This window comes from Micromys minutus (assembly GCF_963924665.1).
Source record: "Micromys minutus genome assembly, chromosome: 28".
NCBI classification, from domain to species: domain Eukaryota; kingdom Metazoa; phylum Chordata; class Mammalia; order Rodentia; family Muridae; genus Micromys; species Micromys minutus.
This window is the reverse complement of record NC_137963.1, coordinates 9466716-9485018: the sequence shown is the minus strand read 5'-3', so window position 1 is coordinate 9485018 and position 18303 is coordinate 9466716. Positions and strand designations below refer to the sequence as shown.

The 18303-nt window shown below is 39.0% G+C and overlaps 1 protein-coding gene across 1 annotated transcript in view; it reads right to left on the bottom strand.

Annotated features, from left to right (window-relative positions):
• MEGF9 (multiple EGF like domains 9) overlaps positions 1–18303 on the bottom strand; it is a 94043-nt gene that overhangs the window by 8885 nt on the left and 66855 nt on the right. The window contains exons 3-4 of the mRNA XM_080940370.1: positions 10230–10369; positions 3654–3797 (exon numbers count right to left, since the gene is read on the bottom strand). Of these exons, the coding sequence (XP_080796496.1) occupies positions 3654–3797; positions 10230–10369 (284 nt within the window). The remainder of the gene's footprint in view (positions 1–3653; positions 3798–10229; positions 10370–18303) is intronic.

The following is an 18303-nucleotide window of genomic DNA, read 5'->3' as shown; positions in this document are numbered from 1 at the left end:
ACCACCAACCAAAGAGTGCACATGGGTGGGCCCATGGCTCCAGCTGCATTTGTAGCCAAGGATGGTCTTATCTGACATTAATGGAAGAGAAGGCCCTTGTTCCTGTGGAGGTTTGATATGGTACCACAGTATGGGGAGATGATTAGGTGGTGAGGTGGGAGCAAATGGGTGGATAGAGGAGCATCCTCATAGAGGCACAGGGGAGGGGAGAGGGGGGAAAGGATAGGGGCTTGTGGGAGGGGTAACAGGGAAGAAGTTCTCATTAGAAATGTAAACAAATAAAATGATTAATACATAAACAAATAGCCAGCAACCAATGGCTAGGCAGGTAGACTAAGATAGGACCTTTAGATTTGTGCGGACTAAAGATCAGGAGAGACAAAAGAAGAAAATCACCAGGATTTGGAGGGAGGTGGATCAGATTTAGAGCTACAAAACAAAACAAAACCCCCAAATAAAATGTAGATAAAAAGGAATGTGGCCCAGAAGGGCTATGCAGAAACATCTTGGGCAGCAAAGACTGGGGGTGTGAGGGTGCCCAGGAGCCAGGGCAATAATGATAAAATATAGAATTAGAGGTCATTAAGCCAGGGGGAATGAATGCTGGATGGAAATGTGGAATACTGGAGGGAAATGTGTACTAGCCTCAGGGAGGATTAGTACTGCTCAGCCTTGAGCTAGTGAAGATACATTTAAAATTAACTGGTGCATGTGTATGTGTTTCATTCACAAATCCAGATAGCTCTTGGGCAGGTGCACACATGCGACCTGTCAGGAACACAAAGCAGCCTAGCTAATTCACCCTACAGTGGTCTCTGAAAGCATCACATTGAACCGGCTTAGTACTTCCTACCTCTATAGGCACATGCATGCCTAATTGCATTGCTCATGCCCCGATTCAGGCTCTGGCTTGATCTACCACCTCTACATGGATACATCTCTAAGTGTCCCAGTCTACTTTTCAAGGCTCTATTTAAATGTAAGCTGTTCCATAAAGACTTTTCTGTATTTCCTAGTTAAGAAATACAAGTCTCTCCAAAGGTCTCCCAATCTAGTTTTACATACCTACTGACTCTCTCCCCTGAGATGGTTGTCTCTCTTTCTACTCAGCCAACCTGTACTATTGGCATAAACAACACACTGGGACTGGAGATTAAATGATAGAAATATAGATATCATCTCTACTGCAGTGCAGTGTGTAGTGTATAGAAAAGACATATAAGGACAAAAACTTTCAAGCACATTACTTTTCACAGGGATGTCCTTTCCATTGAATTTATACATTTTAAATTCAACATAGGAAAGAGAACCCAGTGACTCACTCAACTGAAGAATCATAAAGCAGCACCTTAAGCAAAGCCCTACGTTTTAAAAGAAATGCCACTCAAGAAGAGCCAAGAACTTGAGCAGCCAAAGTTCTGACTTACAAATCTTATAAGGGTCTGAAATTGTCACTAACAGCATGTCAATATGCTCTACAATTCTTTTATTGCAGATGTGAACAGATATTAATATTCAATTTTCATATTCCTGACTCAAAATGATCCTAACTTATTCTAAATATTTAATATGTACCTACTTATACAGTGATAACTAACAATGTATGCTATGCGAAAGTATCATCTCCTTTATTAAAAATAAGAGAAAGACATCTAGTTCCAGGGATAATGATACAACCTCATTCATGTCCTGTAAGATCATACCCATAAGTGTATGTACTACTTTTGACACTTTTCCTTTCTGTAACACTGACTACTAATTTAGAACCCATATCTTAGTTTTTAGACTTTTATATTCCTTGTCTATCACAAGGAAAAGCATGTACTATGTGATTATTTACTCTTTATTTTAAATAGCTTCCCATTAAAAGAGAAACATACCATTTCCTATTACTAGGTTTAACAACTGACTGACTTCCCAGATGCTGTCGAATGTTTCCAACTCCTAGAGTATCACATGTTCATACTTGATAGAATAGGTATGAGTAAATTAATGGGGTATTGCAAACACCTCTCTGGCTTTAGAAACTAGATGATAAAATACTCCATAGCTTGCTTTTTTCCTGTTTTTGGATCATTCACTTGTAGCAAAAGCCAGTTACCATGTTGCAAGGATATTAAGTGGTTTAATGAAGAAGTCCATATGATGACTAACAGAATCTTTTTTGCCGCTAGCAAGCTGTATGAGTTAGCCATACTGAAAGCAGATTCTACAGCTCCAATTAAGCCTTCAAACTACTGACTATAGTCCTAACATCTTGACTATAGTCTCAGGAAAAATTCTAAGCCAAGATAAACAATGAGAGAAAACAAAGCTGAAATTAAGCAAATAAATAAACAAAAATCATTTGTGTGACAAATTGGGTCATGAGAATGAATATTTATAAATTATTTTTAAAAACTTTTTATTTAAATATTTTATAATATTTAATTACAGATCAAACCTAGGATCTTCTATTTACTAGGCAATAGCTTTCCCATGGAGCTATATACGCATTTCTTAAAAATCTAATATCTGATAAGTAATTTGTATGTATTACTCTATAAACACAATAACAAAATGGATATGAACAAAAGAATACCAAAGGTATTTCTTAAAGAAATACAAAACTGTTCAATAAACACATAATTAGCCATCAGAGAAAGACAAAATAAAACCACAATGAATGCCGTTTCACACCCGTAAGGATGGCTTTAGGCATAAAAAGGATAGCTAACAAGTGGTTCTGAGTCTGTTGGCAGTTTAGAAGCTTCATTTATGCTTCCTAAAAATAATAATGTCAGGGGACAGGGGGACATCTTGACCCAGAGAATTGGATGCTTTCTTTTGGCCTTCACAGGCACCGCACTCACGTGCACATGATATCCCACAGACACGTGTGTAGTCATAATTAAAAACAAAAATTAAACCTTGAACATAGAGGGTGCAAGGAGGCTGAAGACACATGACATTCATCTCTGCTTTTAAAACACAACATGCTGTGTCACACAAACTCACACACAATGTACCAGCCCCACAAAATCATAACATAAGATTGTGTTCTTATTTTGGAAAACCATCTAATACCTCCTCCCAGAGTTAAACAGAACTGATGTATGACATAGCAAATTCCACTCCTAGGACATGCCCCTGAGAAACTAAAGCCCTTGTACTCACAAACCCTGGGGGATGCAGGTCAGAGGCAGATGCTTGGCTAGCACACACAAATCAGTTCCCAAGTTCTCTCTCCAAAAGTGGGAAGGGCATCCAACAATCACTGACTTGAGGATGGATCGGCAACATTTATACATACAAAATATGAACACTGCTCATGGCTGCTTTACTTACACCACGTAACTTTTAAATGCTCACCAACTCAGGAAAGAACATAAAATGTGGCTTCTATACAATTTACAACCCAAAGTACGCACTACTAACACCTGTTTCAATATGCATGAACTTTGAAAACATGCTACAAGAAAGAAGCCAGATACAAGCACAGTGTTGATTAAGACATCTGAATTCTCATTCCATATAGGATTAGAATTTGACATAAATTCATAGAAAGAAAACTGTTGTGATATTTTATAACCCATTTCACTTATATCCCCTAGAAGCTAATTCATCAATACAGTTTATTCCAGAGAAGGTGCAGACCTAGAAAAAGAGCTTACTTATGGTGCAATTGCCTGTAGAAGTCACAGCTGAGCACGGACAGCGGCGGCATTCTTTTGCAGCATCAGGTCTCTGATAAAACCCTTCTTTGCATTCTTCGCAGTGTTCCCCTTTACTATTTTCCTGGCAGTTTAAACAAACACCTAAAAGAATCAAATAAAGTTAAGAAACTTGCAGAAATCCTGCCTGCATCAGGAAGAGCACAGATTATACACAGAAAGCAGCAGGAGTAGTTTAGTTCTTATTCTATGTTATTTTTTGAAAGAAAGGAACAGAGGAAAGAAGGAAGGGCAAGAAAGAAAAGAAAGGAAGAGACAAGGTTTAGAGATGGAGACATAGCTCAGCTGTACAAAGCCTCTGTTGCTCTCACAGACAGTCTGGGATTCCCAGCTCTATGTGCCACCTCAGAACTGTCACTCCAGCCCAAGGGAACCCTGACCAATACAGTGATTATACATACATGAATAAATATGAATCGGGATCATGGTAAAGTATTCAGAGGTAGATACATGAATATGCTCATTAGTTTTTGTCAATTGATACAAGCTATTGTCATTTGAGAAGAGCAAAACCTCAGTTGAGAAAATGCCTCCTATCAGATTGGCTGTGTGGTGGTTTGAGTTTCCATTGAAAATAGACTCCATAGGCCCTTGGAGCCGGAACACAGCCTTCAACTGGGAAAGTGCTTGAGCAGGCATAGGAGGCCTGTACCACTTGGGGTGGGCCTTCAGGTTTTAAAAGACTCTGGCTGTTCTGGGTGCCCTCTCTGCTACTTGAGAGCTGGACTGAGACAGGAGCTCTCAGATGCTGCTTCAGACAACATGCATTCTGTTTGCTGTTATATTGCCTCAAATCATGATGGACTCCAACTCCCTGAATCCATAAGGCCAATTAAACATTTTCTTCTATAAATTGCCTTGCTTATGGTGTTTTAAATCAAGGAACTAAGAAGTAATCAATAAAAGACATACATGAGGTCTTTCTAGGTTGATTTCTCTTACTCATGCAATATTTTCAAAAATGAGTGTAGGAGAAAGAATCGGACTATAAAAGGATATGACACCTGGACAACTTTGATTTCTACTGAATTTTCATGTAGATGTCATCTTTTAAAATTATATAATATATTTAGTTATAAATGGTGTTTCATAGCTCATGCTGGTCTTGGATTCACTCTTTAGTTGAAGCGGGCTTTGAATATCTGATACTCTTGCTAAGCTCCACTGCAATTCTGGGATTACAGCAGGTGCTATCATGCCTGGCTAACATCACGTAACTTTTTACACATGACAGTGTTGAATGTATTTTTTCACATATATAACAAAATAGGATGCCTCATACAGGGATAAAAGCACTTGGACACTACTTACTTTCTAAGTCTTCCTATATTCTGATGACTCTAGAGCTATAAATTCTGTAACAGAAGTTTGCTTTTAATTTTAATTTCTATTGTTTTTGTTTCAGGCCATCAAAATATATCTTAATTCTACTCTAGGAATAACAGTAGGGTACTGGAGATTTTAGCAGGGGAGTGTCATAATTCAATTTTATAATTAAAAAAACTTCTTGCACAGAGACTGGACTGTGGTGGGACAGAAGCCTAGGGAGGAGGCAATAGACAGGGGCCGAAAGATCAGGTAAGGGAAAGAGAAGTCGTTCAGATTGCCGGTCATGGCTTGGGCGAGGACGCGCTGTCAGTGGCTGGTTCCAAGGAAGAAGAGACAGCCATGAGTGGGAAATAAGAGTTTCTGATGTTAGGATTTTAACGTTAATCAAAGCATTTGAATGAAGCAGCCTGTTGAGTGAGCGCGGAGATAAGGAAAGAAATGCTAGCCTGACATTAAACATGTATATCAGTGGCATCTCCACTAGATCTGGGGTCTGGAAGAGATCACTCAAAGGGAGAGCACAAGTGGAGGGGATGAAGGAGCTAAGCTCTGAGTTCTGAGGAGCCAGTGTAGAGCTGGCAGAAAAGGAAATGCAGCCACACAGGAAGGAAGCCAGGAGAGAGTGGCATCCCGGAGCAGCACAGGGAGTCAGTGAGTCACTATCATGGGATACGACCAAGACACAAAAGCACCTTGAGTTCTTAAAAACAAGTCTGCTATCTGAAAGACAGAGTTTGTGGTAAAAAATAATTGACTCTCTCATACTTTGATTTAAGAAAAAGTGTTCAAAAAAGAAAATCTGGAAAACAAGTAAAGGGACAAGAAAAGTGTCCCAGCAATCTCGTTAACATTTGGAATAGCTCCCTTCCAGTGTGACCTTATTATACAGGTTTGCGCTTTGTCACTTAAACAATCTAATTATATGGCACTTGTCATTTTAAAGCCTGAATATTCACATATGCCATTCATGGAAACGCTGTAATGAAGTCATTCTAATAGCTATCACTCCCAGGCTGCTTATGGTGGTTAAGGTACTGTAGAGAAGCAAACTACTTTTAATGTATTTAATTTTACAGCAAACTACTAGGTGGTTATTTGTTAACTCAAGTTTATGGATGCAAAAACACATTAAATAGCTTGCCCAAGATACAGTAAAAAATTGATTTACATACATATTACCTATGTAACAACATTAATTGGATATTGCTAAAAATTACGGTGTCTAAGTTTTTTTTATCGTCTTATCATTCTGGTGAGCATTTTTTTTTTAACATAAAGCTTTTTTATGAATTTAGAATTATTTTCTCTGAAGGTTCCTGAAAATAGAATTTCTGGGTTAAATATTTTTAACGAGAACTTTTATATATACTGTCAAAATTTCCCTGCAATATTTTCTCCAAAATATTTTACTAGAAAACAAGAAGTTTGAAACACTAAATCTATCTAAAACAGAAATTCCAGACATACTGGGAAGAATAACTGTGCAAGCATACAGAGTGGCCACCAGAGGGCGATGGTATCACAGCGCTCTTGAAAACTAATCTTAAAAATTGTGTATGAACTGGCTGTTTTCTGTAGGGTGCTCACTCCTTCACACTGAATTCCACCTTATTATGTTTTTCATATGTAAACTATTTATGGCCTTTACAAGTCAGAATTCCTCAATGGACTTATTTTACTTCCTCTCCAGAGCATGTGCAGGTCAGTGTGATAGCTGCCACCCGCTATGAGGAAAAGAAGTCATGTAAATAGCCTTCTGGCACTTTAAGCCATCTAGGGAATGACTGATGATTTGACAATAAAATATTCTTGCTATCCAATGTTGAGCCTCACCATTCTCTTTCGTATGTTACCATTAGTTTGTTCATTTATCCAGCAAATATGACGCGGGTGCTCGGTATGTGCCCATACCTGTGGCAGAGATGATATGAGCAAGGATGAAGCTGACCCTGTTCCTGCGCCAATAGAACTGCCAGGTAGTGTCTGTGCACATGAGATTAATGGCCACAAGTAAACCTAGATTGTGACAAGTGCTTTGAAAACTTGCAAGTGTCTGGACTTTCCATCTAGTGAGTATCAACAGGAAGCGCTCATGAAGTCACCTTTTGTTGAGGACCTGAAAGAAGCCTATGACTTACTAAGGCAAAGGGTCTGTGGTGTGGATGGAGGTGAGCTGGAGTGGCCTTTCTCGTAGGGGAGAGAGCAGGCATAGGGACTCGGGGACACAGACAACCGTAAAGAAAAAGAACATTAGGCAAGACGCTACGGACAGATGACAAGGTGTCTTCTAATCAGATCTCTCCACACACACTTCACTGACTGCAGGGGATTAAGTATAAAGAAGAAGTTTCCAGTGTAGATCCTTCTGGGGATCCAGTCAGTTTAGATTTACTCTGATGTTCTGTTCTCATAAAAGCTTATCAAAATCATATGTCCTGATGGTTTTTCATGTTGATGTTCAAAGCCTTTCCAGGAAGGTCCTCCAATCTTACGCTTAGGAAATTTGAAGATGAGAGGCACTGTGTTTAGTTTGTGACAGTTTGGCTGGGTTTGCTTAGATGTGCTTTTCTCTGTTATTACATAGCTTGGCGTTTTCTGAGTTTTCTGACCTGTAGGTTGAATTTTATTTTTTAATCATTTAGAAAAATTTTGGCCATCAATTCCTGAGCCCCCTTACATTAGACTCTGGCTGTTCCCTGCTCATCTCTCCTGCCTTTTTTCTACCACCTTGTTATAAAAATGCTTCAGTTTTGACAGTTTTTATTGTATTCTATCTGGTTCTTATCTTGCCTTCACTACGTAAAGCCTGCTCTTAGCTCATGCAATGTTACCATCTTCAAGTACCATAATTTGTAATTTTAGGTTGCTTCTATTTTAAAATTGTACTTATCTATTATTCCTTTTTAATGCATGAGTGCTCCGTCTGCATGTATTCCTGCATGCTGGAAGAGGACATCGGATCCCTTTATACGTGGTCATGAGCCACCATACTGTTGCTGGGAACTGAACTCAGAACTTGTGGTAGAACAGCCATTGTTCTTAACCACTGAGCCATTTCACCTGCCCACAGATTGCTTGTTTTTTTCAAATCCATGTACATGAGCTTGCAGCTTTATATGCATTCAAGTCCATATGTTTGTGTGTAAGTCAGAGGATAATCTCAAGTGTTAGCCTCAAGAATGCTGTTCACTTCCTTTGAGAGAAGAGTCTCTCAATGACCTGGAGTTTAGCAATTAGGATAAACTGGATGATCAGCTAGTCCCAGGAATCCTCCTGTCTCTGTTTCCTGAGCACTCAGATGACAAGTGCACGCACTGGCTGTGTGTTTAAGAATACTGGCTGCTCTTCTAGAGGACCTACACTCACCTGCCAGTACCCACTATGGCTCAGAGTGTTTGCAGCTGTAGTTACAGGGGTCAGATGCCCAGCACTTTAACATGGGATTAAAACCCAGGTCCCTACGCTTGCACAGTAAGCACTTTACTGAGCCACCTCCCTAGTCCTCATGATATGACCCCCGTCCCCAAGTGTAAGTGCCCGTGTGCACGTGCAATGCAGTGCTATTCTCTAGTGAAACTTTGTCTTTTTACTCTTTTTGTCTTATTTTTCCTCTAATTCCTCAACATAATAGTGTTAACTATTCTGAAGTTTCAATTCTAGTATCAGTATTTCTTGTAGTTCTAATTCCATTGTTTATATTTTTATTACAAGCCACATTTTTTCCCATTTTTGTAGCCTCTATTTTTTAACTGTGTATCAAACCTGATATATAAAAGAATTATCCAGGTGTGGTGCTACCCATCTTTAGTACCAGCAGTGAGTTTGTGACCAGCCTAGTCTACTGTTAGTTCCAGGACAGCCAGGACTATTACACAGGGAAACCTTGTCTTGAAAACTAAAACTAAACTAAACTAAACTAAACCAAACTATACTAAACTAAACTAAACTAAACTAAACTAAACTAAACTAACCTAACCTAGAACTGAACAGTCCTCTTTTCCTCTAATAGGCAAATACGAGGAAATGATGGCCTCGATTCACTCAGACATGACGGTCGTTGCAAACAGACTCAGTTTTCTTATTTGCCAGCTCAGCACTAGTTCTTCACTATTTCTTAGCGTGACCTTTTGGATTAAGAATTTGGCAGACCTTTGTCTGGACATTGAGGGTTTGACCATTCAGACTCATTCCACACATCTTTAGAGTTTGGCAATGTGTTAAGAAAGAGCTGGCTGCATGTTATAACAAGGCCTGTTCTCTTTAAAAGGATTTTGTCTCTTCAGCATAAAACATTTCCTGGCCCAGACTTTCTTAGTGAGGGTTGGGAAAACTGGCCTTGTGTTTTGGGCTCCTCTGGTTTCCACCTATCATACAGGCTCCAAATGGCTGTCAAAGGCTCTCCTTCAAGTACAAATCCTTTGCTTTGGCCAACCCTAACTCCTTTGCATATGCCCAGAATCAGCAAATCTCGACTGGAAAAATTATGTCGTGTATAGATGTAGCCTAACTCAATTGCAGACATGTTGAGCCATAACTTTTATGGCTATATCTAAGTAACCCTACACCCTTCCCTTATACAGCTTTCCTGCACACCGCAGATTAAAAGAATGAGAACAATATGGTAATGGGACTTTACAAACACAACTTCTCCACTCATACCAGGTACATGCTTGACATCTTTGATGTTAGCTTGAGACATTAGCTTCATGCTAGGTTTAATGAAAGTCGCCTTTGACCTTAAAGCCACACAATTCTCTATTTGTTGATTCAAGTTGTGAGGACGGGCCAACGTAGCTGCCACCCTTAAGTCCAGGTGTGTAAGAAACCCCCCAGTACACTTCACTCTGCAATCCTGGATCCGCTTCACTCTTCCTGAGTCACGTGGAGGATCAGTTCCTTCACACAGGAATTCCCAGGTGACCATGGATTGCTTGCAAGAGCTCTAACACACTTTGCAAAGTCTGAGACTTCAATTTGTATTGTTCTCCGATCTTTAATCTGTGTGATTTTTGAAATTCATGAAATATTTTAAGTTGTTATAAAAGTCTGACTTGCCGTATGCCTTATTGTATCTACTTAAAAGTTCAAGGCCTTCCTTATAATCTATTTGAAAATAATCAGTACATTAAGGCTTCAGATTGAAGGGATGGAGAATGATTTCGCGATGCTATTAGGAAAAGTACATACCTGTGAGAGCATCGCAGCTGTCAGACCGGTTGTTACACTGGCAGGGCAAGCATCCTTTCTTACCAAAGCCATAATGTCCATCTTGGCATTGGTCACACATGGAGCCGGTGACACCCGCTTTGCATTGGCAATTCCCCGAACTGCAAAGGAAAGCAAAGACAGTGAATAAAAGTAAGTGATTTTGAAAACTGTAGTTCAGTGCTCTATAGATTATCTTAACACAGCTAAGAATTTCTACTAGATTCTGCTTCCAAGAAGCATAAAGGGGGGCTTGAGAGATAGCTTAGTGGTTAAGTGCATTGACTGTTCTTGCAGAGAACCAATGTTAAGTTCTTAGCACCCACATGGCTGCTCATAACTGTCTATAACTCCTGTTCCGGGGGATCTGAGACCCTCAAACAAACACGTGCAGTCAAACCACCAGTGCTCGTAAATCAATAATAATACATTATAAAAAGCATAAATTATTATTATTATTTTAGGGTTTTGTTTGATTGTTTTGTTTTCTGGAGTCCTAGTCTCACCTCTTAGCACAGTCTGTCCTGGAACTCACCATGCAGCTTAGGCCGTCCTCAAATTCACAATCCCACTGCCCTAGCTACCTAAACTAGAGAAATTCATGGTTATATTTCAGCTAATAGTATTGATAACAATTTATGATAATTGTTATATCTTCTGTGCTTGGGAAGATTAAAATGCATGGCAAAGGACCCATGGGGAATAGAAGTTCCTAGTGTAAAACTTCTCTTTACTGAACGCTGGAGCTTAGAGTATGTATCTCATTCCAGAATTGTCTCAGAGCTCTGCAGATATCTATTCCAATTAGGAGAAAACAAGCAGACTTCACCTAGCTCTTGTCTCACAAACATGAAGAATAAGATCTTGATAGATGAATCATTCCACACCAATTCCTAGGCTAGAATCTCAATATGATTCTCTATTTTAAGTCTACAATGTATCTAAATCATAGTCCTGGTAAGAAAGGTGGAGTGAACAATTAGGTAAATATGACTAGAATGGTGGTGCCTAGTGAATTTCACACTAAATTCTTAAGATGGTATCTCTCTCTCTTGTGAGTGTGTGTGTCTATAAACATGTTTGTGGGTACTGACAGAAAACAGAAGAGTGTATTGGATATCCTAGAGCTAAAGGTACAGGCAATTGTGAGTTGCCAGACAGGGGTACTAGTACCTGGCCTCTAGTCCTCTATAAGAGCAACAAGCACTCTTTTTTTCCCAATTTTATTGGATATTCTCTGTATTTCCATTTCAAATGTTATCACCTTCCCTCATTTCAATCCCCACCCCCAGTGCCTCCATGAAGGTGCTCCTTCTCTCAACCACCCTATCCCACCTCAGCACCTTGGCGTTCTCCTATACTGGGAAAATGAGCCTTCACTGGACCAAAGGCCTCTTCTCCCATTGATGCCAGACAATGCTATCCTCTGCTACATGTGCAACTGGAGCCATGAGTCTCTCCATGTGTGCTCATTGGATGATGTTTTGGTCCCTGGAAGCTCTGGAGGTTTTGGTTGGTTGATAATGTTGTTCTTCCCATGGGGTTGCAAACCCTTTCAGCTCCTTCTGTCCTTTCTCTAATTCCTTCATTGAGGTTCCCTGTGTTCAGTCCAATGGTTAGCTGCTAGCATCCTCCTCTGTATCATTATGGCTCTGGAAGAGCCTCTGAGAAGGCATCCATATCAGGTTCCTGCCAATAAGCACTTCTTGGCATCAACAATGGGTTTAGTGGCTGCATATGGGACGGATCGCCAGGTGAGGCAGAGTCTGGATGATCTTTTCTTCAATCCCTGCTCCTCTATTTGTCCCTGTATTTCCTCCTGTGAGTGTTTTGTTCTTCCTTCAAAGAAAGACTGAGGCATCCACATTCTGGCCTTCCTTCTTTTTGAGCTTCATAAGTTCTGTGAATTGTTTCATGGGTATTCCAAGCTTTTTGGGCTAGTATTCGCTTATCTGTGAGTGCATACCATGAGTGTTCTTTTGTGACTGGGTTACCTCACTCAGGATGATAGCTTCTACTTCCATCCATTTTGCCTAAGAATTTCTTAAAGGCATTGTTTTTTAATAGCTGAGTAGTACTCCATTGTGTAAATGTACCAAAATTTCTGTATCCATTCCTCCGTTGAAGGACACCTGGGTTCTTTCCAGATTCTAGCTATTATAAATAAGGCTGCTACGAACATGGTGGAGCATGTGTCCTGCAACAAGCACTCTTAAGTACCAAACCACCTCTCTAGCTCCTGCATTAATTTCTATAAAAATTTTAGGCTGCTAATACCCCAAAAGTAAAAGTAAATAAAGACTTAAAGTTTATTAATATGCTATTAATTTCTATTTATATTCTTTTATTAAATAGCTATTATAACAATAACAACTCAAGTATTAAAATATAAAACTTTTGTGTTATTTTCCTTTAAAATTGTTTAGTATTTTTGTTGTTGTTGTTTTGAGCTAAGGTTTCTGTGCCAGTAGTTCTCAAGCCGTGGGTCATGGCCACTTTGTGGGTTGAACAATCCTTTCAGGGGGCCACGATCAGATATTTATATTATGATTCATAATAATAGCAAAATTACAGTTGAGAACATCGATGTGGAAAATTTTATGAGTGAGGTCAGCACAACACAAGGAACTGTATTTAAGGGCCACATAATTAGGAAGGTTGAGAACCACTGTTATGTGCAGTCCAGTCCTAGAATTCACTCTGTGGACCAGGCTGGTCTGAGACACACAGAGACCCACCTACCTCTGTCTCCTAAGTTCTGGGATTAAAGGGATGTTCTACCAAATCCGTTTTTTTGTTTAAATTAGGATCTCCCATTAAATAAATAAAAAAGAACTCAAAAGGCAAGAACATTTATTGCTGCGACGTATATAAAACAGTCTTCTGTCATACACCGTAGAATGTTCATCGCTGTGACCCATGTAAGACAGCCCCACCACACAGGCAGAGTAGGATTAACAGTGAACTCAAGGGACAAAAGAGAGATGTCCTGTGGTTGTCATCTACATAAACATCTAGCAGAGAAGACCCATATCAGTATACAGGTTCCTTTTCCAGTTCTGAGGATTTAAACCAAAGACAAACACTACCAATGATCTACAACACACTCCCTACAGAACCATTTCATAGCACTGTATCATGTCATTATGCAAACGCACAGTCTCTTACTTAGTTTCCCTGATGGAATTTAGGTTGCTTTCAACATCTGACTATTACAAGTGTTGGGAACCCCAGTCGGGTCTTGTTGTACTCCTATGGCAAAAAGTAGGAAGAGGACTGAACAAAGGCTTCAGTGGCTCATGGAGAAATGAACACATGGGTTTTAGGAAGACCATAGCTAGTTGGGGCAACAGTATACAAAGTAATGGACCAGAGAGTTGGTTCAGTGATTAACGGTACTTTTTGCTCTGGCAGTGGCCCCAATTTCAATTCCCAGCACCTACACTGTGGATCACAACCCATAATTCCAATTCTGTGGGATCCTATACCCTATTCTAGGTATGTCTGAAGAAAACTACAGCCTGGTATACTTCATTCAATGAAACAGAAGTCATCAAAGTGACCATAACACATGGCGTAAAGCACAGCATTTCAACATGGCGGAATCAGGCATAACCTTCAAAGCATTTCATGTACTCACAATGGTCCCTCTGAGTCATTTTCAAGTCATTCTCTCTATTCCATGTTCTTACAATCATTCACATGTGTCCAATCTACTTGTGTCAAATTGTTCTTAAGTAACTCTTGGTAGAGGTATTTCTTCTGTACACTTTTCTAGAACAATCCGTGCTGCTCTTTGCTGCTAACATTTTTCCGGCTTTCAAGGCCTTTTTCAATAAAACTTTTCTCTAGCCAGTTCACAGAGATGTTGTAGTTTTTCACATTTACATTTAATCCTCAATGTCATTTTTGTTTTGTTTGAAGACGAACTTTCTGTATGTAGCCCTGGCTGTCCTAAAAGTCACTTTGTAGACCATGCTGCCCTTCAAACTCAGAGCTCTACCTGCACTATCCAATCCCAACTGTAACCTTTCAACATGTAAAGTCCTCCCCTCTATCAGATTATAAAAGTTCTGAAACACAGGCCTTTCATGTGGTTTCCTATGGTCAAGACCTAGCACAAGTCCAGAGACTGTGTTTTGGAACTGACTACTTTAATGTTGTACCCTTGATAAGCATGTTCTTAATTCAAGAATCATATGTAACTAACTTGGCAACTTCAAAATGTGAAGAAAGTAAATGCTTGGTTTGTTGTACATATTTAGTATCAATACCCCCATGGATTTGCAATAAACATACAGACTTAATTTTGGTATTAGGCACAGGGAAGAGTAAAAGATTAAAAACACTAATTGTCAGGTATTCAGGGGAAAAATCCTAATTTTCTATTTCTATACCCTTCCTCAATAGGGATACTGTCTTTGTTTTGCCCTTTTAATTGGTATGATTTTTAGTCTAAGTTGGCCCTTAACTCTGTTTCAGCCTTTTGACTGCTGTAAGTACAGGTGTGCACCACAGCAGTCAGAGGGAAATGCCTTTCTTACATGCTTTACATGTTTCTTTACATGTCCATTCTAGAGCTCACAAGTTCAGACTTTATGCAGTCTTGGCAGCAGTCACACTAGAAAGGAGACATTAAAACTGAAAGCTGCAATTAAAAATAGTTTTCTGAGAGATTTAGTTGCTAATAGTAACTCCCTAAAGGAACTGATTCAGTTCAGGAGGCCACACTAAAACTGTTAATAATTAAATGGTTCTTAACACATCATTTGATGCAATCCCCTGTCACCCCCACTTTCTATTACTTTAATAAAAATAGAAGTTCTAAATTGGAAGATTACTGGGACTCGGAACTGAATTTTTCAGAAGCGATAGAACTCTGAACCATGGATACTCTACTCGTTTAAAATCTACTCTAGTTACAGTTTACACATCCAAGCTCGCTTTGTTTTTTGTTTGCTTTTAAACTGAGATAGGCTTATCAGTTTACCATACTACTTATATAACCAATAAGTTTTATATTCTACCCTAAGAAAGTATTTCAGAGTTGAAGTTTGCTTCTGTGATGGTTAATGTTGACTGTCAACTTGACAGGATCTGGAATCATCTAGAAGGCAAAATTTGAGACACTCCAGAGATTATCTAGACTAGGTTATTTGAGGTGAAAAGATCCATCCTAAGAGTGGCTTGTGTTCTGGAATGCAGGGAAAGGAGAAAGGCAGCCATGCATGAGCATTCATTTTCCTCTGCTTCCTGGCTGGCAGTGCAGTAAGACCAGGGGTCTGGTATCAGAACATCCCCGCTGTGTTGGGTTGTACCTTGGAGCTGTAAGCCAAAATAAATCCTTTTGGCCATAAGTTGCTTTTGTCTGGGTATTTTATCACAACAACAGGAAGAGTAGCTAAGACAGCTTCCCTCTTCTTTTCCTCTTGGTTATCTGAAGAAGTGTCAAAGAGGAGTAGAAAAGGAGAAAAATAAAAACCACTCAGTTTTACACGGAAATTTATTACAGCTTTATACTCAAATAAATTTAATCCAGAAAAGAAAGCCGGTCTTGTGTTAATATTATATACTTGCCACCTCTCAAATATTGTATCTTAAATAAAAACCATGAATTGAATTGCATTTTTATTTAAAGCTACCTAGTCCATTTAACCATATAATTTCCTGGCAAATAAATGTATTTACAGAAAAAAATAAAGATTTAAAATGGAGATACCCTAAAAGCAGGAACAATATAGTAATAATAATAATAATGATAATAATAATAATAATAATAATAATAATAATAATAATAATAGTGAACCTCTGTGTTGAAGACCTATGTTAATAGATAATGTCCTCATTAACCCTCTGAATATCTCTTCTAGTGGAAGTCATAATCTTTAATTTGCTATTGGGAAGGCAGAGTTATTGTCTACAGTCAGTGAGTTATGTTTATTTCTCATATCTCACTACTCCAACAGGTTCTGACAACTGATTGTTTGCTCCCTGATCTAGAATAGATAATGTCTCTTTTTCACTGTCAGTAAAAGTCAAATGTTCCCCAACAGAAGCTGAACTATCTGATAATTGGAGAACAGTTGTAGGGTCACAAAGTACAAGGTTCTCAAAGGAAACACCATCAGTATTTAGATATTCAAGTTAGATTATAATTTAAATTTTGTACTGTCCATATAGAGGGTGAGCACTAGTCTTTTAAAAATTCAACAGACATTTACCAAGGATGACTCTTAAGTAACTTTGCAAAGCAGAAAGGATGCTCTGATAAACATCTAGTCTTACACGAGAATACCCCAAAGCCACTACATGATCTGGCAAAGCAGATGAACATTCATCACGTCTGAAACAAAGGAAGACCTTGTGATTCAGTAAAAAGGGACCATAATTCTACATATGAGAAAACTACAACAAAAATCACCCTTACAGCAGATTTCTAACTTTATTAGCCAAGTTTCAGGCACTTCAGATACCCATGAAGACATGCTTGTTCTTTATTCTGCTAAGAACAGATTTATTTGGTATTCAAATAAATCGGGCAAAACATCTGAGGATCCGCCTGGTCTACCATGGGGCACTGAATCACAAGCACCCTGAAGCTATGATATAGCTTATGCTTCCTGAGTTGTTGCTGGCTGTGTTTTCCCTTTAGAATTCTGTTCTGGGAACACTGATGTCAGCTGGCATCTTTCCCCTGGAGAACATATCCCTTAGTTACTTATTTTAAGACCAAGCAGAGTAATTTCAGGAATCCTGATGAAGCCAGTGGTTGAACTGAGATACCACAATTTATTTTTCCTGGGTAGTTTTTTTTTTTTTCTTTTAAAATAAGAGTCACTGATAATTGGATACTAACCCCAGAAAGCTATGAACACCCCAGAAACAACTCACAGACTATATGAAGTTCAAGAAAAAAAAGAAGAAAAAAAAAAAGAAAATGAAAAACCAAGAAAACTTTGGCTAATCCCAGGTTACATCTCATTTACATGTACTTTATGCTCATTGTAACTAGTAAGATCTTAATGCATACTATGAAACCTTTAAAAAAAACCAAGTACTGACAAAAATGTATTTGTATACTTCTATGCAAAAATGCTTAAAATCTGTATATATTTCTTTGTTTTTTAAAATAAAGTTGTTCAATTAAAAAAATAACAGGAATGGAAGTACTTTCTTTTCACAACAGAACAAAACAAACAAACAAACAAACAAAAACCAAAAACCCCAATGGAGCAGAGTGGGAAGCTTGGTTGTGATATTGCACTAGAAGTGCTTTTTCATCATGTTACCCATGGTCCACAGCCAATCTCAGCATGTATAGGAACTGAATAACTCAGCAAACATAAAGCTTTGCCTGTGTGGCTTCTTTATTGGATAAAGCTGTACAGCACTCTCTTTCATGGGCTCCTTGTTACAGACTGCTGCCTTCTGAAGCAAAGGTCAATGATTTAAATCTGGGGGAGGGGGAAGCAGAAGCCTGTGCCTATCCCCAGATGCCGGAGGAAATAACTGAAGATTCATAGTTCCATCTCTGTAGCCTGAGAGGACAGTACTGCTGTACGAGCAGAAATCAGAAATGTATACACTATGCTAGAAGGACATTTAAAGTAGGAATCTTTCCTTCGGTGTCATGTCCTAGGGACTCAAATTTCTAGCAAACTTTGAATACTCTACAGAGAAAAAGCTTCCTATATGTAGGAAATCTATGCATATACCCCATTTTTCTTTTTTTTAAATTGGAAATCTTCCAAAACATTTTTTATTGAATATTTTACATATTCACGATTCAAATGTTATCCCTTTTCTCCATGCACCCTTCTCCCCCCCCCCCGCTTCTATGAAGGTGTTCCCACTCCCACTCACCTATTCCTACCTCATCGCCCTGGCATTCCCCTACACTGGGGAAATGAGCCTTCACAGAACCAATGGCTTCTCTTTTTATTGATGGCAGACAAGGCCATCCTCTGTTACATATGTGGCTAAAGCCATGGGTCCCTCCATGTGTACTCACTGGTTGGTAGTTTAGTCCCTGGGAGATCTGGGTGTGTGTGCGTGT